At 38.0% G+C, this 18,876-nt stretch overlaps 1 protein-coding gene across 1 annotated transcript in view; it reads left to right on the top strand.

Moving 5' to 3' along the window:
- Nucleotides 1-18,876, top strand: part of LRP2 (low density lipoprotein receptor-related protein 2) — a gene marked incomplete at its 5' end in the record, with an annotated part of 40,999 nt that overhangs the window by 21,019 nt on the left and 1,104 nt on the right. The window contains 14 exons of the mRNA XM_009581950.1: nucleotides 393-524; nucleotides 2,685-2,828; nucleotides 3,607-3,772; nucleotides 6,232-6,360; nucleotides 7,669-7,889; nucleotides 8,333-8,509; nucleotides 9,229-9,348; nucleotides 11,637-11,727; nucleotides 12,303-12,370; nucleotides 12,528-12,645; nucleotides 14,763-14,892; nucleotides 17,064-17,183; nucleotides 17,276-17,386; nucleotides 18,634-18,705. Coding sequence (XP_009580245.1) covers nucleotides 393-524; nucleotides 2,685-2,828; nucleotides 3,607-3,772; nucleotides 6,232-6,360; nucleotides 7,669-7,889; nucleotides 8,333-8,509; nucleotides 9,229-9,348; nucleotides 11,637-11,727; nucleotides 12,303-12,370; nucleotides 12,528-12,645; nucleotides 14,763-14,892; nucleotides 17,064-17,183; nucleotides 17,276-17,386; nucleotides 18,634-18,705 — 1,799 coding nt within the window. The remainder of the gene's footprint in view (nucleotides 1-392; nucleotides 525-2,684; nucleotides 2,829-3,606; nucleotides 3,773-6,231; nucleotides 6,361-7,668; nucleotides 7,890-8,332; nucleotides 8,510-9,228; nucleotides 9,349-11,636; nucleotides 11,728-12,302; nucleotides 12,371-12,527; nucleotides 12,646-14,762; nucleotides 14,893-17,063; nucleotides 17,184-17,275; nucleotides 17,387-18,633; nucleotides 18,706-18,876) is intronic.

Raw genomic sequence — 18,876 nt, 5'->3', positions numbered from 1 at the left:
CTGCTGATATTGTTTCTGAGGACTAGGTATCTTTGCTTCAGCATTTCAAGAAGGTTTTGCTCTTGCATCTCACTGTAGTCATGCCTCATCTTTTGTCTTTCCTTGGTGATTTAACACAAAAATACATGATCAAAAATGTCTTTCTGAAAAGCAACCTGATAAGCAGGAGCAATGCAGTTGTTATCAATCTGTAGTTAAGACATGTTAAACAGTAGATGGTGGTGGGGAGTTCTGTTAGATAACAGATGCTGATGTTAAAGATCACTTATTAGGTCACTGATCTTTTAAAGGACGTGGGGAAGGGACAAACCTACCACTTCATGGAGTAAAGGTGACCAGCATGTGGAAGAAAGAGATTAAGCTCTAGGTATCTTTTCTCTACTTATGTCTAGATGTCAATGAGTGTGAGATCTTTGGAACATGCACCCAGGACTGCCAGAATTCCAAAGGAAGCTATGAATGTTTCTGTGCAGATGGCTTCAGGTCTGTGGGTGATCAACAAGGAAAACAGTGCGCAGCTAATGGTATGTTAACTGATAGCAAGATTGATTGCTACCTGTAAAGAGGAAGTGGAGTATAGCAACTTAATGAATATAATTGTCTCTTTTTTAGGAAGGGGATAATGAAAACCAGACTTTATTCTGTAACATAATATTATCTGTGTATTCCACCCATTCCATAAGGAATAGAAGTGCTCATCTCTGCTTCCAATTGTAAACAGTAAAAATAATATCTTGATTTGGATGCCTGCCTTCCTTTCTCCTGAAATTTTCTGCAAACAAAAACCTGCTTATCCTGTGGTTGTCATCAGAAGGAAATTCATGTTGCCTATTCCTGAAGTTTAGGTTTTCTCTGCAAAATAATGCATCAGAAGAAAGTTGCATTAAACTGGTACAAATCGAAGGCAGTTTGATGACAGATTGCCATTCATTGTTCATGGGCTGATGCACACAAACAGAAGGACTTTGGCCAATGTTTAACATCAGTCATTAGCTTTTTATCATACCTCAGTGCAGTGACTACAGTGTGTGACAAACAGTGAATAGGTACAGAGTTGATTCAGAAAATAACAGTAATAGTATAGTAATAATAAAGAGCTGAAGAAAATAGAAAAAAGTGACAATGCAGCAGTATTATATAAAAGACAAACAATACTGTATTTGGAAAAGTACTTACATTTTAACAGATGTAAGAGATACATGATAGAAATGTGGTGTGCCTAGTCAAATAGTAAAATCTTCAGAACAGAATGTCTGTGACCAAAAGTGCATGCTGCTGGAGGTTTTGAAACCTAAAAATTATTTGTTATATGAGAAATGATACAAGAAAACCAGGTCTCCGGGTTTCCAGTCCAGGGGCCTAATTCAGCAAATATTTACTGTTAAGCATGAGACTGGAAATACAAAAGGGCATTTGCATCTCAGTTTCTGCCTGGCTACCTCTTTATGTGCCTGTGTCAGAAATCTAGTTCTTTGAAACCCTTCTTCATAGGCTTTATTCAGGACACATCTGGACACCCAAAGTTTTCAAGGCTGAGTGATAGAAGATAACATGAAGATAACATGACTGTAGCTGATAACATCATGAAATTTGTTGTGCCTGAAGTTCTACTTCTGTGTACGCCCAGAATTCTACCACTCTCTATACTCAAGCTCACAGCACTCATAAATGAAGGCTTCCTTTGCCTGTGTCTGCTGCAGGCCTGATCAGTAGGCATTTTCAGAACGCACGTAGAATATTAGGTTCCCTTTTTCCTGTAATAATATATAGATTGAAATGCTGTCAATTTCTACACAGAATTGTATGTTCATCAGAGAATAGAGTCACTTGTCTCATTCTCCCATAGTTGGGCATGACTTAGAGGGAAAGGGATTGTGTTCAAATGAACACTTCATAGGAAATTGAGCATTTTTATTTGGAAAAGGCACTGGTAAATGAGATTTTCCTTTCCCAGGTGAATGCCTTGTCATTTCTCATTGGCTCTGTGAAGATGTGAGTAATGTAGGAGAACTTCTCTAGAAGAAGGCCTAGAATTTAAGTCCATGGCTCCCAACTGGACTTTGTCCTTAGCAAAAGGGCTGAACAATTTAAATTTTCTCACCAGCAAAATCAGCCAGGTGGGACTGATACTCCCTATAGTCAAGTTATTAGAGTATTGAGGCTAACCGCAAATTAACCTGTGGATAGGAGAACATTCATCTGAGTACGGAGACATCAGGATTTAAAAACTTTCAGGTAGAAGAACTCAGACAGGTCATGGCTCAAGGTACCGGCAGTTTATTCGTACTTTCAAAACTGTTTCCTGTACTTTGATGGGGGGGAGCTGAACTGCATAGTGTGTATAGCGGCTTTCTATTTTTGAGATGTGAGGTGGTGATAGGCCAACACTGTAATGTTTAAGAATTTTTAAGGAATTATCCCTCAATGATTACTACTGCACAAAATCTATGGTGAAAAGGATAATACTATCCTCAGTGGTAGGCATTTCCGGAGTTTTTAATGAATTTTGCAAAGCCAAGAGGTTTGAATAGCTCTGAAGCTTTAGAAGTGGCCCTGTGTTCCCTCTGCTTCTTATGCAGACAAAACTTGTGAAAACCCCAGTTTAGTTTTGAGTAGAAGTGACTTTCATCTGTTTCTTCTAAAATGAGAAATACATGAAAGTAAAATTCATGATCATTTCCCAGGTAATCCTCCGTTGTTACTGCTGCCAGATAACGTGCGGATTCGAAGATACAATATCTCATCAGAACAGTACTCTGACTATATTGATAACCAGGAGCGCATCCAAGCTCTGGATTATGATTGGGACCCTGAAGGGATAGGCCTGAGTGAGTATGTGTAGAACACTAATACTCAACCATGCAATGGTCGGTTTAAAAGGATGCATTTCTGTAGCATAGGTATTTAATTTACGCTGGAAATCAAAATCAAATTTGATCAACTGGCCAGGTCTTGGTTGAATGTGTCCCTCCCCTCTACCTGTTCTTCAGCATCAGTATGGTTCCTTTTAATGCTTTAATTTAGTTTAGCTAGATTTTGTTCTATTTTTCCTTTTGTTTTGGTGTGAGTTCAGCTATGGATTTGTGGCTCTTTAGGATTATGCAGTAGTAGAGGATTGCTATAAGTGAACCCTTTCCTTTTCTTCCGCCTCTGCCAGTCCCCAAACCTGGCTCAAGTCTTGCAAGAACTAATCCTTATACTAAACAGAAATGGCCAATAGATCCCTATATTAGCTTATGTCTTTGCCTCTTTATCAGCTTCCCTGCTTTTGCCTTTTTCACAAGGCCACTGTCCTGGGCCATACTTGCTCCTTAGGGTCATGAGAGTCTAAATTACTCTCAAAATCACGTGCAAGGGCTTCAAAGCTAAGACCCTCTTCTCTTGAAAAATGTCATACGTATTTCTTGATAATCTAGATCAAGATGATTTTAGATGTGCATCTTGCCTATGATGAATGGCTTAAAAATTTAATTGAACAGACAACTCTCTGTTATTCCTAAATAAATGGGTCTGGTATCTTCACATAAGAGCCTCAGGAAGATTAGAATTTTCCAAAAATATGGAATAACTAGACATTAAAAATTATCTTTGTCAACTTTTTTGAAGGTATTGTGTACTTCAGCATTCTGGGACGGGGTTCTGAGTTTGGAGCCATCAAACGTGCTTATCTGCCCACATTTGACAGCAGCAGGAACAATCCTACAAAGGAAGTTGACTTGAATCTCAAATACATAGTTAATCCTGATGGGTTAGCTGTTGACTGGGTTGGAAGGTAAGTGCACTGAAAAGCTAGAAAAAATGCCATACATTGAATGTGTCAAGGGTCTGATCAGGCAGTGCAAAATCTTTTCTTCCTTATGAACTGTCTCTGAAGATATCTAGTCTCAAAGTAGTTCAGAAGAATATAGTAAACTCTGTTTACCCAGACAGCAGGTTAATAGGTCAAATGCATGTTGCCGACTGCATCACATATTCTCTGAGGAAACCTGTATTACTCCACAACTGGCAGATCAGTTGTGCATCAGTAAAGTGATAATACATTGGCCTTCATGTCAGATGGATTCTTCTTCAAGGACTCAGGTTAGCTCCAGGGAACAAGATTTCTCTGCTGTTGGAAGGAGATCTTTCCAGTTCATAACGGAATTTGTCTTTTATCTTTGCTCCTTTCTTACCAGCCTTGTGCTATATGAGCTAATCCCAAAGCAGAAGCAGCTCTTAAGTCTGATGAATAGATGTGTTTTCTCAGAAAATGGCTCTATTTTTGTAATTGTGCCTCAGGGTTTTTTCTCCCTCTTGTTGGCTGTGGATTTTTTTAGGCTAAAACATGGCAATTTTTTAACTTAATCCTAGAAATCGTGAGATCACTGCTCCCTTGGAGAAGAGCTGGGAGAAAGTTGGGCATGACTTTTGGGAGTTTGACTCTGATGTCGATGGCGTCGTTTCTTATTTGCAATCTAACTGTTAAAGGATGTGGTGGACAGGCATAGCTGTAGTTCATTTGGTATAATGTTGAGAGGATCCTGGCGTTTGTAGGTAGACACTATGAAATGTAGTCAGGATTCTGTTTGAAGCTGAATGGACAGAGGTTATAGAGATGAGTCAGTCTTCTGAATGCTGTTGACAGATTTTGGATGTTCTTCGTAAGGCAGTCAATAGGGTGAAGAAGAAGGATGTTAAGATCATAGTAAAGCATGATGTTTCTGGAAAGCTGAAAAATGAAAGAAGGAACCTAGGGAACCTAGCTATCTGCTTCCCCTCTGTCACATGGTTATCAACTAAGTGGATGAATGCTTTACCTTTAATGTCCTCAATCAAAATATGATTGGAAGGTGCTTAAAGTCTGGGTTGCAGCTAGGTAGCACTTAACTCTGAATTCTGTTTGTGGCAACAGAGCATTTTTTTCTAATCGTTCAAAAAGCTATTGTATGAGTAGGCAAAGATTGGGAAAAAACTTATTCCAGTTTGGGGCCTGATATGTAGCTTTCATTGTTTAGACACTCTGTGTTAGGTGTTACGTCCTATGAAATAGTTATGGAGTTGCTCATGCAGTATGTCGCCCTGACTTCTAGAGCAGGATAAAGCCAGTCTAGCTGGCTGAAGTGATTCACTAGCTTGAAAAATTGTGCCAGTCATGATGGAAAAAAGGAAGTGGAAAATTGTATCTTTCATTCCAGCAGTTTTTAAATATGGGATGGATGTACTAAGGTCTGGCCTAGCCTTCAGCTTTAAGGTTATTTTGCTATTTGCTTTGTGAACTGCAGGCCATCCGGAAAACCAAATGTCTCTGAGGGCAGAAGGGAGTGTCTGAGTTTCTATTCACAAATCTATATGGTCATGAAAGCAAGGATAAAGGATATATATCACCAGCATCCTGGTGAGGCTAGCACCTTCAGCACTTCAAACATAGTGTTATACTGATTGCAGAACAATGTTGAAACGTATTTTAAAAAAACATATTTAAGTGTCTGCACATTATATAAAAACTGTTACACATGGTTTGAGACACTTAGTCCTTCTTCCCATCTGCAAAATAGGAATTACAGTATTTTCTCACATTCCCAAGCCAATTATGAGATAATTTATTCCATCAGAAGGCACTGTGTGATTAGTGAGAGCGTAATAATGAGTGTGTTTATTATCTAAGGTGAAAAAAGTAATAAAGCCATGACGATAAAGATAAGCAAAATTCAAGGAAGAGCAGATTGAGTGCCCTGTTTGTAAGGACTAAAAGCATTTGCGTCTGACGTGGTAACAATTTATTCATAAACATCTCTGTCAGAAGACAGAAGTCTAGAGAGGAGCTGTGGACTAATAAGCTGGATACCTTCAGAGTTGCCATATAAATGGTAGATAGATTTTTATTTGTAATGAACCTCATTGTCTCCTGGAAAACTGATTCTTTAAAGATGCTTATTAGCCACCTCTGGTGCTTAAAAGTAACAATGAATGTTCTCAGTAGCCCTTCAATGAAGATTATTTGACAGGGAACAGACGCAGGTACAGAAACTTTGTTAGAGGAGAAAACTAGTGAGCCAATTCGCTAAACTCACCTATATTTAGGGTCTGTATGTTCCAGACTGAAAAAGTTCAGATGTAATCAATGCGGCTTCGTTATATTAATTTTGTTCAGGTTTGATACAGCTTTTCTTCTTAAAAAGATTTTTTTTTTTAATTCCTCTCCCAAGTATAAACTATTTAGTTTTGGAATGTTTTGTGTTTTATGTAATTCAGACATCTTTACTGGACTGATGCAGGGACTAATCGCATAGAGGTGGCAAAATTAGATGGACGGTACAGAAAATGGCTTATCTTTTCTCTGTTGGATCAACCAGCAGCTATTGCTGTCAATCCAAAACGTGGGTAAGTACTACAGCACTTCCCAGAATTACTTTCAATGCTATTCAATACCAAAAAAACCCACAATGGTAAACTTTTAGGAAAGACTAAGGGAATGCTTTCTGGAGTTTCCCTTTACTAATGCTAGGAAATTTGTGTATATAGGAAAGTATTTTAAGATTAGATTTCATATGGGTGCTTGCGTTGGTGACAACACCAGGTAGGTCAAATAAAAATCTCCTTTCTACAGTATTGTGCACCCACCGAATTTCTCTTACTACTGAAATGGGGAAATTGATGGGAATGTCTCTTTACCAGCTCCAAGCAATACAGACATAGCCTCCTTCACAGTGGAAAGCAGTGTAAATGCACTGGTACATTCAACAGCTGCGCTTGCTACATCTTGTATTATATGATGGATCACCAGATATCGCGATATGTGCTTCTCTCAGCTGGAGTAAAGCAGCACAGCTCCCTGAAGACACCTGGGCTCTGCAGCTTTATCATGACTGATGGATGTTCAGTGTTCACAGTCATTTTTCTTCCACTGAGGATGAGAAACTGTCATTAAAACCACTCTCTCTCCAAATCAGGACACAAGATGCAAACATTCTTCTTTTGGTATTTATCTTCTGTACTTGAACGAGCTTGTTCAGTGAACTCTGTGACTTTCCTGATCACATCTGCAAAACATAGGTTGCTGAACAGCTTTATGTTCCAGAACTGACCTTTTCCATTGTCATGGTTTAACCTGGCAGGCAACCAAATACCACACAGCCGCTCGCTCACTCCCCTCCCCTCTCCCCCCCCGTGGGACGGGGAGAGAATCGGAAGGGTAGAGTGAGAAAAACTTGTGGGTTGAGATAGAGAGTTTAATGGAACAGAAAAGGGAAAATAATAATAATAATTATGATAATGATAGAATATACAAAAATGAGTGATGCACAATGCAGTTGCTCACCACCCGCACTGACCAATAACCAAGTAACGATCACTACTTCCTGGAACACACCTACCATTCCTATACTGAGCATGATGTCACATGGTATGGAATACCCCATTGGCCAGCTGGACCAGCTTTGCTCCCCCCCCCAGCGCCTCTTTTGTTTTGGTTTTTTTTTTTAAGCTGAATGTCCTTAGCTAGCAGGGTACTTAGCAACAACTGAAAACATCAGTGCGTTATCAACATTCTTCTCATACTAAATCCAAAACACAGCACTAGGAAGAAATTTAACTCTATCCCAGCCGAAACCAGTACATCCATGAAACTCCAAAGGATAATCGTGGTGACCAAATTCTGAACTGTATTAAATTCTGGTTCCGTCCTTTCAGGCTCATGTATTGGACTGACTGGGGAAGGCAGCCAAAGATTGAATGTGCTTGGATGGATGGACAACAAAGACAAACTCTGGTCTCTGAAGACCTTGGCTGGCCAACAGGACTTTCTATTGATTATTTGAACAACGATAGGATCTATTGGAGTGATTCTAAAGAAAATATTATCGAATCCATGAGACCTGATGGGACAGACAGAACCATAGTATTACATGGAGGTAAGAACTTATTATGCAATTAATATAATAGTAACCAAGATGTATGCTAACAAGCACTTGGGCTTCACAAGTGGGGCTAGGTTCGGGAGCTTTTCAGAGAGTAAGTCCTGGTAGTGTTTTCTCCTCCTTTATACAGGGATAAACGGCACACCAGGTTCCGAGCTCATGATGCCTGGTAACTAGATTACCTGGGGGTAATTTACATGACCCAAATAGGGGACCATGTGGAAAATTGGATTCTTGCTTTTTTATGGATATTATTAAGCAGTCCGCAGGTACAGTGGCATGAAGTGGTCAGGCACATAAGGATATGTATATATAGCTGCAAATGTCTTAAAATGAAAGGGTTAGATGATATATTTAAGGTGAAAAAGAGGAGCAGTTTTATCGCTTCTGCTAGAGATTTGCTTGCTGACAGTCTATTGTTTGGTTCCTTTGAGAAGTAGGCAGTCCATACAGCCTTGATGTTTTTGAAGGCCATTTGTATTGGATAGCTAAAGAACGAGGAGAAGTCTGGAAGAAAGATAAATTTGGAAGTGGAGAAAAAGTGAAAGTGCTGACCGTAAATCCGTGGCTTACTCAAGTGCGTGTCTATCACCAGCACAGATACAATCAGTCAGGTAGGTAATCAGCATCCTGGTGAGCCATTTCTTGCTATGAGATCAAAGTTGGTCTTGATGTCTTCAAAGAGCTTAGTAACCTTCTGATAATGCGTCTATCAGTATGTGATAATATTCATTTCTGAAAACCTAAAAATGGAACAGAGGCTGGCAAGTATTTTCTGCATACCCGAAGTAAAATCAACAGTGGAATACCACACACTGCTCTTTAGAGTCTCTTAGTTCTAAGTTATGACCCTGTCCTTTCTTTTCTTCCCCTCCATCATGGAGTTGTCATAGAGGTGGCAGTAACAATATGAATTTATCCTGGTAACATACAAAGTGCTGGCCATTTAATACTGTCTCCAAGGGGGATATTTCAACTATGACATGTCCACAGTAATAACAGGGGAGGATGTCCAGAGGAACATCCAGCATACCCCTCTTTAAAGGTGTCTTAGCTTTCAGAATGAGAAAGTTCTATGTTGCTTTCTTCTTGGTGCTACGCTGGCTCCCAACAGCCATAGTCTTTCCCTTAAGAATATAAGAAAAGGCAGAGAGAAGGTTTTCATATAAATGTAGTATTTAAGCATCAGTTGTTTTAAAAAATTGATCTAGACTTGTTTAGATTTTTGGTGTGTGATATTGATGAGAGACACTACTGACTAGGGAATTGCCCTGTCTTACCTCGGGAATATGCTGCATTGCTTCTTCAACTGTCTTTATCACTTTTTTTTCAGTGCCTAATCCTTGTAAAGATGTCTGCAGCCACCTCTGCTTGCTGAGACCAGGAGGGTACACCTGCACTTGTCCTCAAGGGACTCGATTCATAGAAGGCAGCAGCACAGAATGTGATGCAGGTAGAATAATTTGTCAAACTGGAAATGAAAGCAAAGGAAGCTTTTCTTTAGGCATGCAAATGCATTACTGAGTTAGAAATATGGAGGGATGAGTTAGCTGATGTAATAGAGGTTGGTAAGTCAGGACATCCGGCTTTTATTGTCTGCCATCACTGATTTGTGGTCACGTTGTGCATTTCGTTTAATCTCTTTGCATGCCATTTGTAAAATGGATATGGATATATCACTCCAACCAGTCCAGACCCAGCTGCAAAATTGGTCACAGTTTCTGATTTTTTGTTTTGAAACTCAAAATATTTTATTTTCTTTTTTTTCAAATGCATTGATTTCAGAACTAGAGATTTTCTGACAAATTATGGTTTACAATTATGTTTACAATTCTGTACAAGGTATTGTTCAATCAGTATAATACAATAGAAACTTGAAACAAAGCTTACAGAACTCACAGTCTGAACAGAGATAACTTCTAGATAATTATCATATGCTGGAAAGCCTTTTAAGCACTAGGATTTAGTGCTTGGTTGTTGCATTGCAGCAGAGCCCCCACAGTGCTTCCAGGAGCGCCAATAAAATAGAAGTGCTCAGCCTTTCCTGAGAAGAAAGAGCATACCACTGCAGGATTTCTATTTCTCTAGCTGCATTCTTAGCTTACAGTGATGTGGGTGGTAGCCAGATGTCCTTGTACTTGTCCTTGCAACATATCTCTAAGAAATTATGCTTTATAACATTATGTCTGGCATCTTTCCTATGGTTAATCTTCTCTGAATTCTCTTCTTTTTGCCTTAAAAGAGAAAATGACATTATTTTTTACACTGCCTTACCTCTCAAATTACATTTTCTTAATAATTGTTAATGCTCTTTCCTATTGCCACATGGTGTGAGCTGCAGAAAGAGGAGCTAGTAATATAATGTAATAGTGAATGGAATGTGCAATACATGTTTAAATTAGGGATCAATAACGCTGTTGATTGCATTTACTATTTGCTGTTTATTGCTCTGAAGACACTACATTTTTTATTCTTTGCTGAAACTGATTTACATAAAATGTCCAGGAATTAAGAAACTGTGCTTGACCTTACTTTGAGGAAAAGGAGGAGGCAGCACATAGGATATACAGTGCTGTCTCCATTTTTGAACTTCAGTTTTTATCTTGACTTTATGCAAATTTTTTAGCCAGTGACCTGTGATTGCCATAATTGATGTACTGACCAAACATAGTTTTTGTATATACACTTGGCTTATTTGATCCTTTTCCCATATTGCAGCTACTGAGAAACACAGCCTTTAAGACCTCTGCATTTCTTCTTTTTGTATCCCATTTACTTGAAGGGAGTTTTACCTGTAAGGAACATTGTAGCAACAGACTTCCTCTACCTCTGGCTGATAAAAATTTTATGATGAAAGTATTATGATCTAACTTATCAGTGTAAGACAGACCGTCAAAGTCCATCCTTAATTTATAGCCTATAATGATGTCTAAGATCCAGAGCTTTTCCTATGTGAACTTACACTTTTCTGACAGCATACCCTGAGCTCTTACTGAAGGCTAGTACAACTTCAAGAGATTTCACTTTTTTTTCACTTGACTCAGCATTAGAATAACATCAGAATCTTTGTGCCTGTGTGTTTGGGCCAGCTCAGGCAGCACTGCCACCCGGGCACCTCAGGGCTCCTGGAGTGCAGCTGAGACAATGGCACGATGAAGAACAACAGGCTTCTGTGCTACATGGTGCCAAGCTGTCAGTCTGTGCTCTGTACTGACAGAAAACTCTGAGGACTTTGGGTTTGTCTCTCATTCTCACTGTCAAGATGTATGAGAGTTTAGAGGGCCCTCCTGTATGTGCATTTCCATCCACCGCTTTTCTTCATAAGTAAATGCATCATGGTTTGGCCCTCTCTGTGCAACTTCAAGCTGGTTGGATGGAAGAGTCTGGGCAAAGGAGATAAAGTATTGCTGCTTTCTGAATGGAGAGCTTTGAAGGGTGGTGGTGGGCTGCATTGCAAGGGCAAAAGAAAGTGATGGGACATACGGCTTTTGAGTCGCCTTCTTTTACTGAATAAGTCATTATTTTCTGAGAACAGGTTTTACTTCAATTAAAATAAGCTAATTTGGCAGAAAAATAAATATAAGAGCAACAAATGCATGTGCTGTTAAAAGCAAAGCTTCTGAAAAGTAGCCTGTGAGTTTGCATACGCAAGTTCTGTAGGGATAAATAAAATGCTCTATGGTAGTATTTCTTTTGTTGAAGATGTCTTGATAACAAATACGTGGCTTTCGAATTTTGCAGCTATTGAATCCCCTCCCACAATGCCACCAGCATGCAGGTGCATGTATGGAGGAACATGTTATATAGATGAAACTGGTCTTCCGAAATGCAAGTAAGTCACTATGTTGTTAGGGTAGTCCTGGGGTCAGATTGTGCTGATTTAGTCTCACAAAACAATTAAACTCTTTGAAATGTACTGGAAATGCTTCAGGAAATGTCATACATCTACAGTAGCATGTTTGTAACAATCACAGAAAAACACATATGCATAAAAATATCAGCAAGTAAGCAATGTAAATGCATCAGTTTGGAAAAAAAAAACCACCAAAAAACCAGAAAGGCAAACCTCTGAATATTCTAGTAAAAGGCTATACTAAAAAATTGTAAAAATGGAGAAGTTATGCTCAGTAAATGTAGCTTGGAAGAGCCAGTAGGTGCCACCGGCGCTCCGCTGAAACCGAATCTTTTGACTTCAGTGACTAGTTTTCTGACTCAGCACTTTTATTTCCACTTTTAATTCTATGAAGATAGCAGACATACTATATTTACAGTCAGTGAAATACGTAATTACTGAGCATGGAGTTACGATTTATGGCCTGTAGATAAACATTACAGAATATAATAATAAAGCTGAGACCCTAGGCTTAATAAAAGCCATTCAGTCAGCTGTCCTTCTTACATTTACAGGTGTTCTTATGGCTACACTGGGAATTATTGTGAAATAGGATTGTCAAAGGGAGTGCCTCCTGGAACAAGTAAGCTTCAACTATATATTACACTTGATATTTTGAGCTAAAGAATGTATCATTCTACAATACCTGTTCAGGGTCAAGCTTATAATTCTCTGGGCTCTTTTTTACAATGAACTATGCTTGCTTGAATGTTTGCTTGTTCTTCTGTCTTTGATAGCAGCAGTAGCAGTGTTGCTGACAGTCATACTAATCATAATAATTGGAGTGTTAGCAGTTGGAGGCTTTTTTAACTACAGACGAACAGGCTCCCTTTTACCAGCGCTTCCCAAACTACCAAGGTATGTTTTGAAGGCTTTCATAGCTGGCATGTCTGTGCACTGAAAACGCGTGTTTGTTCCTAAATATTTCTGAAAAATCCAGTTTGTTTGCTGTGTGCCCATTCTGTTGGAATATGGGAAGTGCAGCGTTGCAGCAATTCCAGTGGATTTTTGATTCCAAGCAATATCATAGCTGATCATTATTTTGTAACAAAGGACTATTGTAAAACTCTTCTGCATTCTAAATTAGCTTTTAAATAATGAGCAATACAGAAAACTCTTTACCAGATCTGGAACTGGATATTTAGTTCAAAAAGATACAAAAGACCATAGTTACATATGTTTTAATTTTTTATAGAACTTTGTCAGAAGATCATTCTGGCAAAGAGATCTTTTTAACATTGAAAGGCTGAGCTTGTCTGCAACACTGTATTCATCTGTTTAAAAATAATGTGTAGTGAATTTCTATCTATTTCCAGTGCCTGAGAAATCTGGGCTTTTTGTAGGTCACTGCTCTCCTGACAGTCATACTGTCCAGTGAAAACCAGCTTTGTGAAATATCATTCAAAAATATTTGATGTTTTAAATCAAAGGAAGATGAAGAAAAAAAAAATTTAAATTAATTTTTTTAAAAAATATGTCAGAATATGATGCTTCGAAATTTCTTTAGCTTTAAGCAAATTATGTGTTTTTAAAGGCAAAACTGCATCTTCATAGTCTTTGCACCAATTTCACAGTAGTAGCTCTTAAATCAGTGTAATTAAATCATTGTAATCAGTAATGTGGATGTAGCTATAACTGCTTCCTCACTGAACTAATTAAATTTATTTTTGACTTGACGCAGTTAAATTGGGGCAAAATTTTTGTGCAGATCAATCCTGCAGGACAAAAAGTTTGTAAGAGATCTCCAAGCTGCTCACTGAAATTCCCTGTTTCTTGCTTTCTTGAATGGAAATTTTCTGCATCATCAGATAGTGAACAAGTAGAAATTTTAATGCACTGACTTGAACTTTACTGTTCAACAATACTTCTCATATAAGTTATGAGGCCATGAGATGTCAGGTTTTTGTCTGTGAGGCTTGATTCACAGTTTTCGTTTCTGCCATGAATATGCCTCAGTGCTGCCATTGTTCAATCCCTCTTTAAACTGTTAACTCATACCTTTACTGCAGAGTTAACTCAAGCTATAGCTTAGCTGTTACCCTTAACATGGAAGTTGTCCATGTACAGGAATCATAGCTAAGATTTGTGTTTTTTTAAATTGAATCAGCTGATGCCTACGGGGCAAACTGGTAAAGTGTGTGCACAACGCACCAGCTGTAGGCAAGAGTTTTAGCACAAGCCAGCTCCAATGAGGACACACAAATGGAAAGATTATTTCAATGCTTCTGTCTTCCTTCAGGTTAGGCAAATTTGACAAAATTAACTCAAAGGTTAACTCTGCAGTGGATTTGTAGTTGCATGCTTTTGGGGAGTTGCATGTTGAGAGTTCTGTGCGGAATGTCCTATATTTGGCTACTCATTACTATCTTTCACTGCTGCTATTATTTTGAGCCTGACAGTGTTCTTTCAGCCCATTTCCAATATTTCTCATGCAAATGTAACGTGCACTTGTGGCTACCATAAATCTATAAGCAGATTGAACATTTGCTTATATGAAAACAGTATTCTGTAGGTGTCTTCATGATTTGCATGCATAAACATCTTTAGTATAGGTGTTGTTGGAATTATATCCACAAATTTGTATGCCGTTTCAGCTGCATTTTTTTTAAATCAGTTTAAATGAATTTGAATAACTGAGTGGATTCATGCATTTGTCTGTAAATCAACACTGAAGTAAGAGTAGTCAAAATGTAGGTAAATTTGGGGGAATTGTAATTAATTGAGTTAATTTGATGTGGCTACATGAGCATACATAAAGATAGTTGTGATCATTCTGAATGGGCTAACTTAGGTTAAAAAACCCGTTGAACTAATGCAGGAATACTACTTCTGGTGCCCTCGTTAGCTTGCTTAGAGCCAGCAAAAATTCCAAGTGATAATAATGCTTAGAAGAATAACTAGAAGAATCTGTTTTATAAGCTCTCTTTCTGGTTTTTTGTTTTGTTTTGTTTTGTGTGGTTTTTTTTTTTTTGTAGTTTAAGCAGTCTTGTAAAATCTACTGAAAATGGCAATGGGGTAACTTTTCGATCTGGGGCAGATGTGAATATGGACATAGGAGTCTCTGGCTTTGGAGGAGACTCTGCTATAGACAGAGCAATGCAAATGGTAAGGTTTAGTTCTGAAATAATTTTTTAAAATTGTGTTCTTTTAATGTCACTTTTAGCTGATAGAGGGAAGTCTTTTATGTAAAAAAGATAGTGAGATGATAAATGTGTTCTAGAAAAAGAAGTGAACATTGATTGATAATTTCCTGAAATAGATTTTTGTAAATTGAAGGCAAGGACAAATGCAGGCTGTTCTTCAAAATAATGTGACTATTCTCAAGATTTATATGATAGAAATTAAGTCGATTACCCCCTTTCCTATTTCAGCATATTAATGGCATATACAGGGAATGAATAGGCAAATGAAAATATTGTAACAAGGAATTTTTTGAGGGCCTTTGTGTTCTATAGAACAGATTAAAATGTGTCATTTTCAAATCCAGACTGTATGTTAGAAACTTCAGAGGTAAAACTCAGGTCTAGCCACAGGATACACTACTTTGCACAACAAATTATACGTTGGACAGTTTCTTATTTTAGCAATTTTAAACAAATAATGCTTAATAGTTTTGGGGACATCATAAAGTGTAACTCTATTTCATCCATGTTTTGTTATGCACATCTGAGAAATAGCACATCCTTGTGTTTCCTATACTGTATAGTTTTTCCATGGAAAAAAAATTCCTGTTTACCACAAGAAGTACAATGTATAAAAGATTCTTACTTATAGGAAACAGATCACAGATATGTTTGAATAATAAGCACTTGCTGCAAAGTCTACATTGGGAACTCCCTAAACTTTTAAAGTTAAAGATAAATTACAGACTTAATTGACAGTAAATTAATATTAAATGAAACAGATAGTGAAGATAAGCTCGTAATATATGTATATGACCTTTTTCTAGATGAAGAAACACACTCTTTGTTAAAACTGGGCAGCTCGTGTAATGAAACAACCATATGAACATTTCAGTAAATACTGGGAAAATAGCTTTAGGCTTGAATATTACCTCACATCTTTTCCATGCATGAAAAACTTTATGGTACTTTCCATTTTCTGGCCAAATATTGACATACTGAAGTCCAGCTGATGTGGTTTTTACATTGCTAATAACAGGTCTAGATACAGGCTATTTCTACTTAGTTGGCATTAATTCTCCCTATGTATTCAGAGTATAAACAAAAAATTGTATAGTTCACTAGGAAAGAATTAAAAGGGTTTGGTTTACGGCAGCGAAGAACTGTGGGATGTGCCTCCTAAAATCTTGACATCACATATGCATGAGTAGATCTTAGAGGGCTGGTTTTCGGTGTGGCTGTTCTTAGTCAAGCTAGGCTAATTTGAGGGAGCCGACGAGAGTTCACTGTGTGGTAAAGAGCTATACTCTGATAGCACAAAGCCTGAATCCTTAAGGCATGAAGCATGCAAGGAGCAGGACAAGTGAGTCTGAGCGGGGTTTTGCTTTCATTACCCTTCTACCTGTTGGTGTTTAGCTGGCTAGCCCTGGGTGGCTATCCTTATGTGGCACTAAATATTTTCTTAAGAAATACTTAACTCAGCACCTTTGCCCACCTGCTGCGAGCACCGTAGCTGCAGCTCAGGGTTTGGTACAGTATGTGTGAAGTAGCTGCTACCCACACAGTGGTCTTCATGCATGGGCAAAGTATTGATTTATAATAAGAGATATGCTAAAAACTGTGAAACATTTTATTTCTGACATAACTCATAACTAAGGGGATGCACTTACTGCTTTGTCTCAAAAAATATAGCAATCTCCTTGCTGGGACAAAATGAATGAATCCCATTCTTTTATATTTCAGATAGTGCTTATTAATTTTTATGTCATTTTGAAGTCTCTAAAATTAAATATTTATTTTGGGATTATGCTTCCTTTGATATCTCTTCCCTGTTGAAGGTTTGATTTGTGAGAGTCATTTTTCCTTATCATAAAATACTTTGAGTCAATTATTGAAATGTGGGGGGTTTTTTGTCCAGCTAGGAAATGGGGTAATATTGGAACAATCAGGTCCAGGCTGCTGGATCAGAGGGACTAAAACAATGCATGGTAAACTAACGTTATGATTTTAACAGATGCTAGATTTTGTCTAAGCCTATGTGAAAGTAAACATGCATTGTTCCCTGAGATGAAGAATTGGACTATAAATTAATTCCTAGGAATATGGATGTGTTTATTGCACTGCAGTTGTTGTTTTGGGTTTTTTCCTTCACAGAATGAAAACTTTGCAGTGGAGTTAGGGAAACAGCCGATCACATTTGAAAATCCAATGTATGCAACCAGAGATGGTGGAGCCAGCACAGCCAGTGCAGTTACAGTCGTTCGGCCAACACATGTAAGAGAACCTTAGACTGGACTTTCATGTTTCATTTTCCTTTATGACCTTTTTTGCTTTGAAGAACGTTGATTTTCCTTCTTCTCCTACAGGTAGCAGCAGCTGGTAGTGAGGAAAAAAATGAAAATTTTGAAAATCCTGTGTATGCCTCTGTGATATCTGCTAGTCTGAAGGAACCCCCTCAGAGTACAGATGCACCTCAGGTAGGACATAGAAATGCTTTAAGGCTGCTTTGTTTGTTTTGTGCTCCAAATCAGGGAAATTGAATTGTTAGGGAAGCTGCAATATAGTTTCAATTCTCTTTAAATAATGCCATGGAGTTGGCGCATAATCTGCATCAAGTCCAACTAACTGGACCATATTTACAAAAGCTGGTCAGGAACAGTTTGATAAGAGAAAAGCAGCGCAAGCACAGAATTGCCCAGGGCACACAGTAAGGATCTATTTGGATTAAACCCCCTCTTCTTCCTGGCCCACCCAGTTATTTTGAAGTGAACAGATTGGAACAGAGAGTTTCCTTTCACTGTTGTGCTTCATTCTGAGGGCAGATACTAGTCTGAAAATTGTAGTGTAACTGCTGTAAATTATCATTGCTCCCCAGCAGAAATTATTATAACTAAGGCTTTACTTTGGACTCCTAACAATTATTTGTAAACCCCTAATGAATTATACCTTGATAGAAGCAGCGTGTGGGGTATTTTTCTCTTTTTTCCCCTATAAATATGAAAAGAAGACCCAAGAAAAATTACATTCTGATTTAAAACAGTGAAAACCCAGGGGTTTTTTGGTACAGAAAATTGAAATGAGACATTTAATCAGTGTACTGTCATCATTTTTTTCACGTTTGTTTGTAATTTTATCTATATTTAAAAGTGCTAGCAAGGACATTTAAGAAACTCGTTCACGTGTTCTTGCAGGACATTTTAACAATCAAGAACAAAGTATTGCCTCATCTAGATTATTCATGGTTCATGGAAGATACATTTTTATGTCTTAAAAATCATCTGAATGAGCTGATGGTGGCTTTTTTACAGGACTATTTTCACACATTGTGTACTAAAAAGCACCTCTGATGAGCTTTGAAATGACAGCTCTGTCAACCTGTTGTAGTTTCATGTCCCTCAGTAATTTCCCTTGTATTGTTTTCAAGACCATTTTTTTTCCTCTTTGAGCTATCTGTCTGGAATGATAGGCTTCCACGAATTAGTCACTTCTATTGCCTTCTGGCCTAGCCTTGTGAATACTGCTTTAGGTAAAATAACCATAACTGGTTATCTAGCAGAAAAGAAAGTTAAGTCCCATGCTTAGAATTACAGCATGGTAATGTAAGAACATCCAGCTGAAATCACTGAGTTAGCAGTCAGTGCAAGTGAAATCCAACAACAGTGATGTCAGTTTCCAGAGAAGTTGTGAGAAAATGTGTAAAGTTCTAATAATTTTTATATTTCAGGAATCAAAGTGGAGTTTCTTCAAGAGAAAAATGAAACAAAACACTAATTTTGAAAACCCAATATATGCGGAGGTATTGCTTAATATTGTATAATTCTATTTTTCAGCTAATGTACTGCTGGACTTTGTTATTGCTTTCATAGGATAAAGATTATGGGTAGATTCTGCTGCTAAGTGAAGCAGCACAGAAATTCTAGCCCAGGTCAAGGTAGGACTGAAGTGGTTTTGAGAAAAGTTATGAAGT

Source organism: Fulmarus glacialis, unplaced genomic scaffold (assembly GCF_000690835.1).
Source record: "Fulmarus glacialis isolate BGI_N327 unplaced genomic scaffold, ASM69083v1 scaffold11717, whole genome shotgun sequence".
Lineage (NCBI taxonomy): Eukaryota > Metazoa > Chordata > Aves > Procellariiformes > Procellariidae > Fulmarus > Fulmarus glacialis.
Note: the sequence above shows the minus strand (reverse complement) of the source record. Positions and strands in the feature narration are given on the sequence as shown.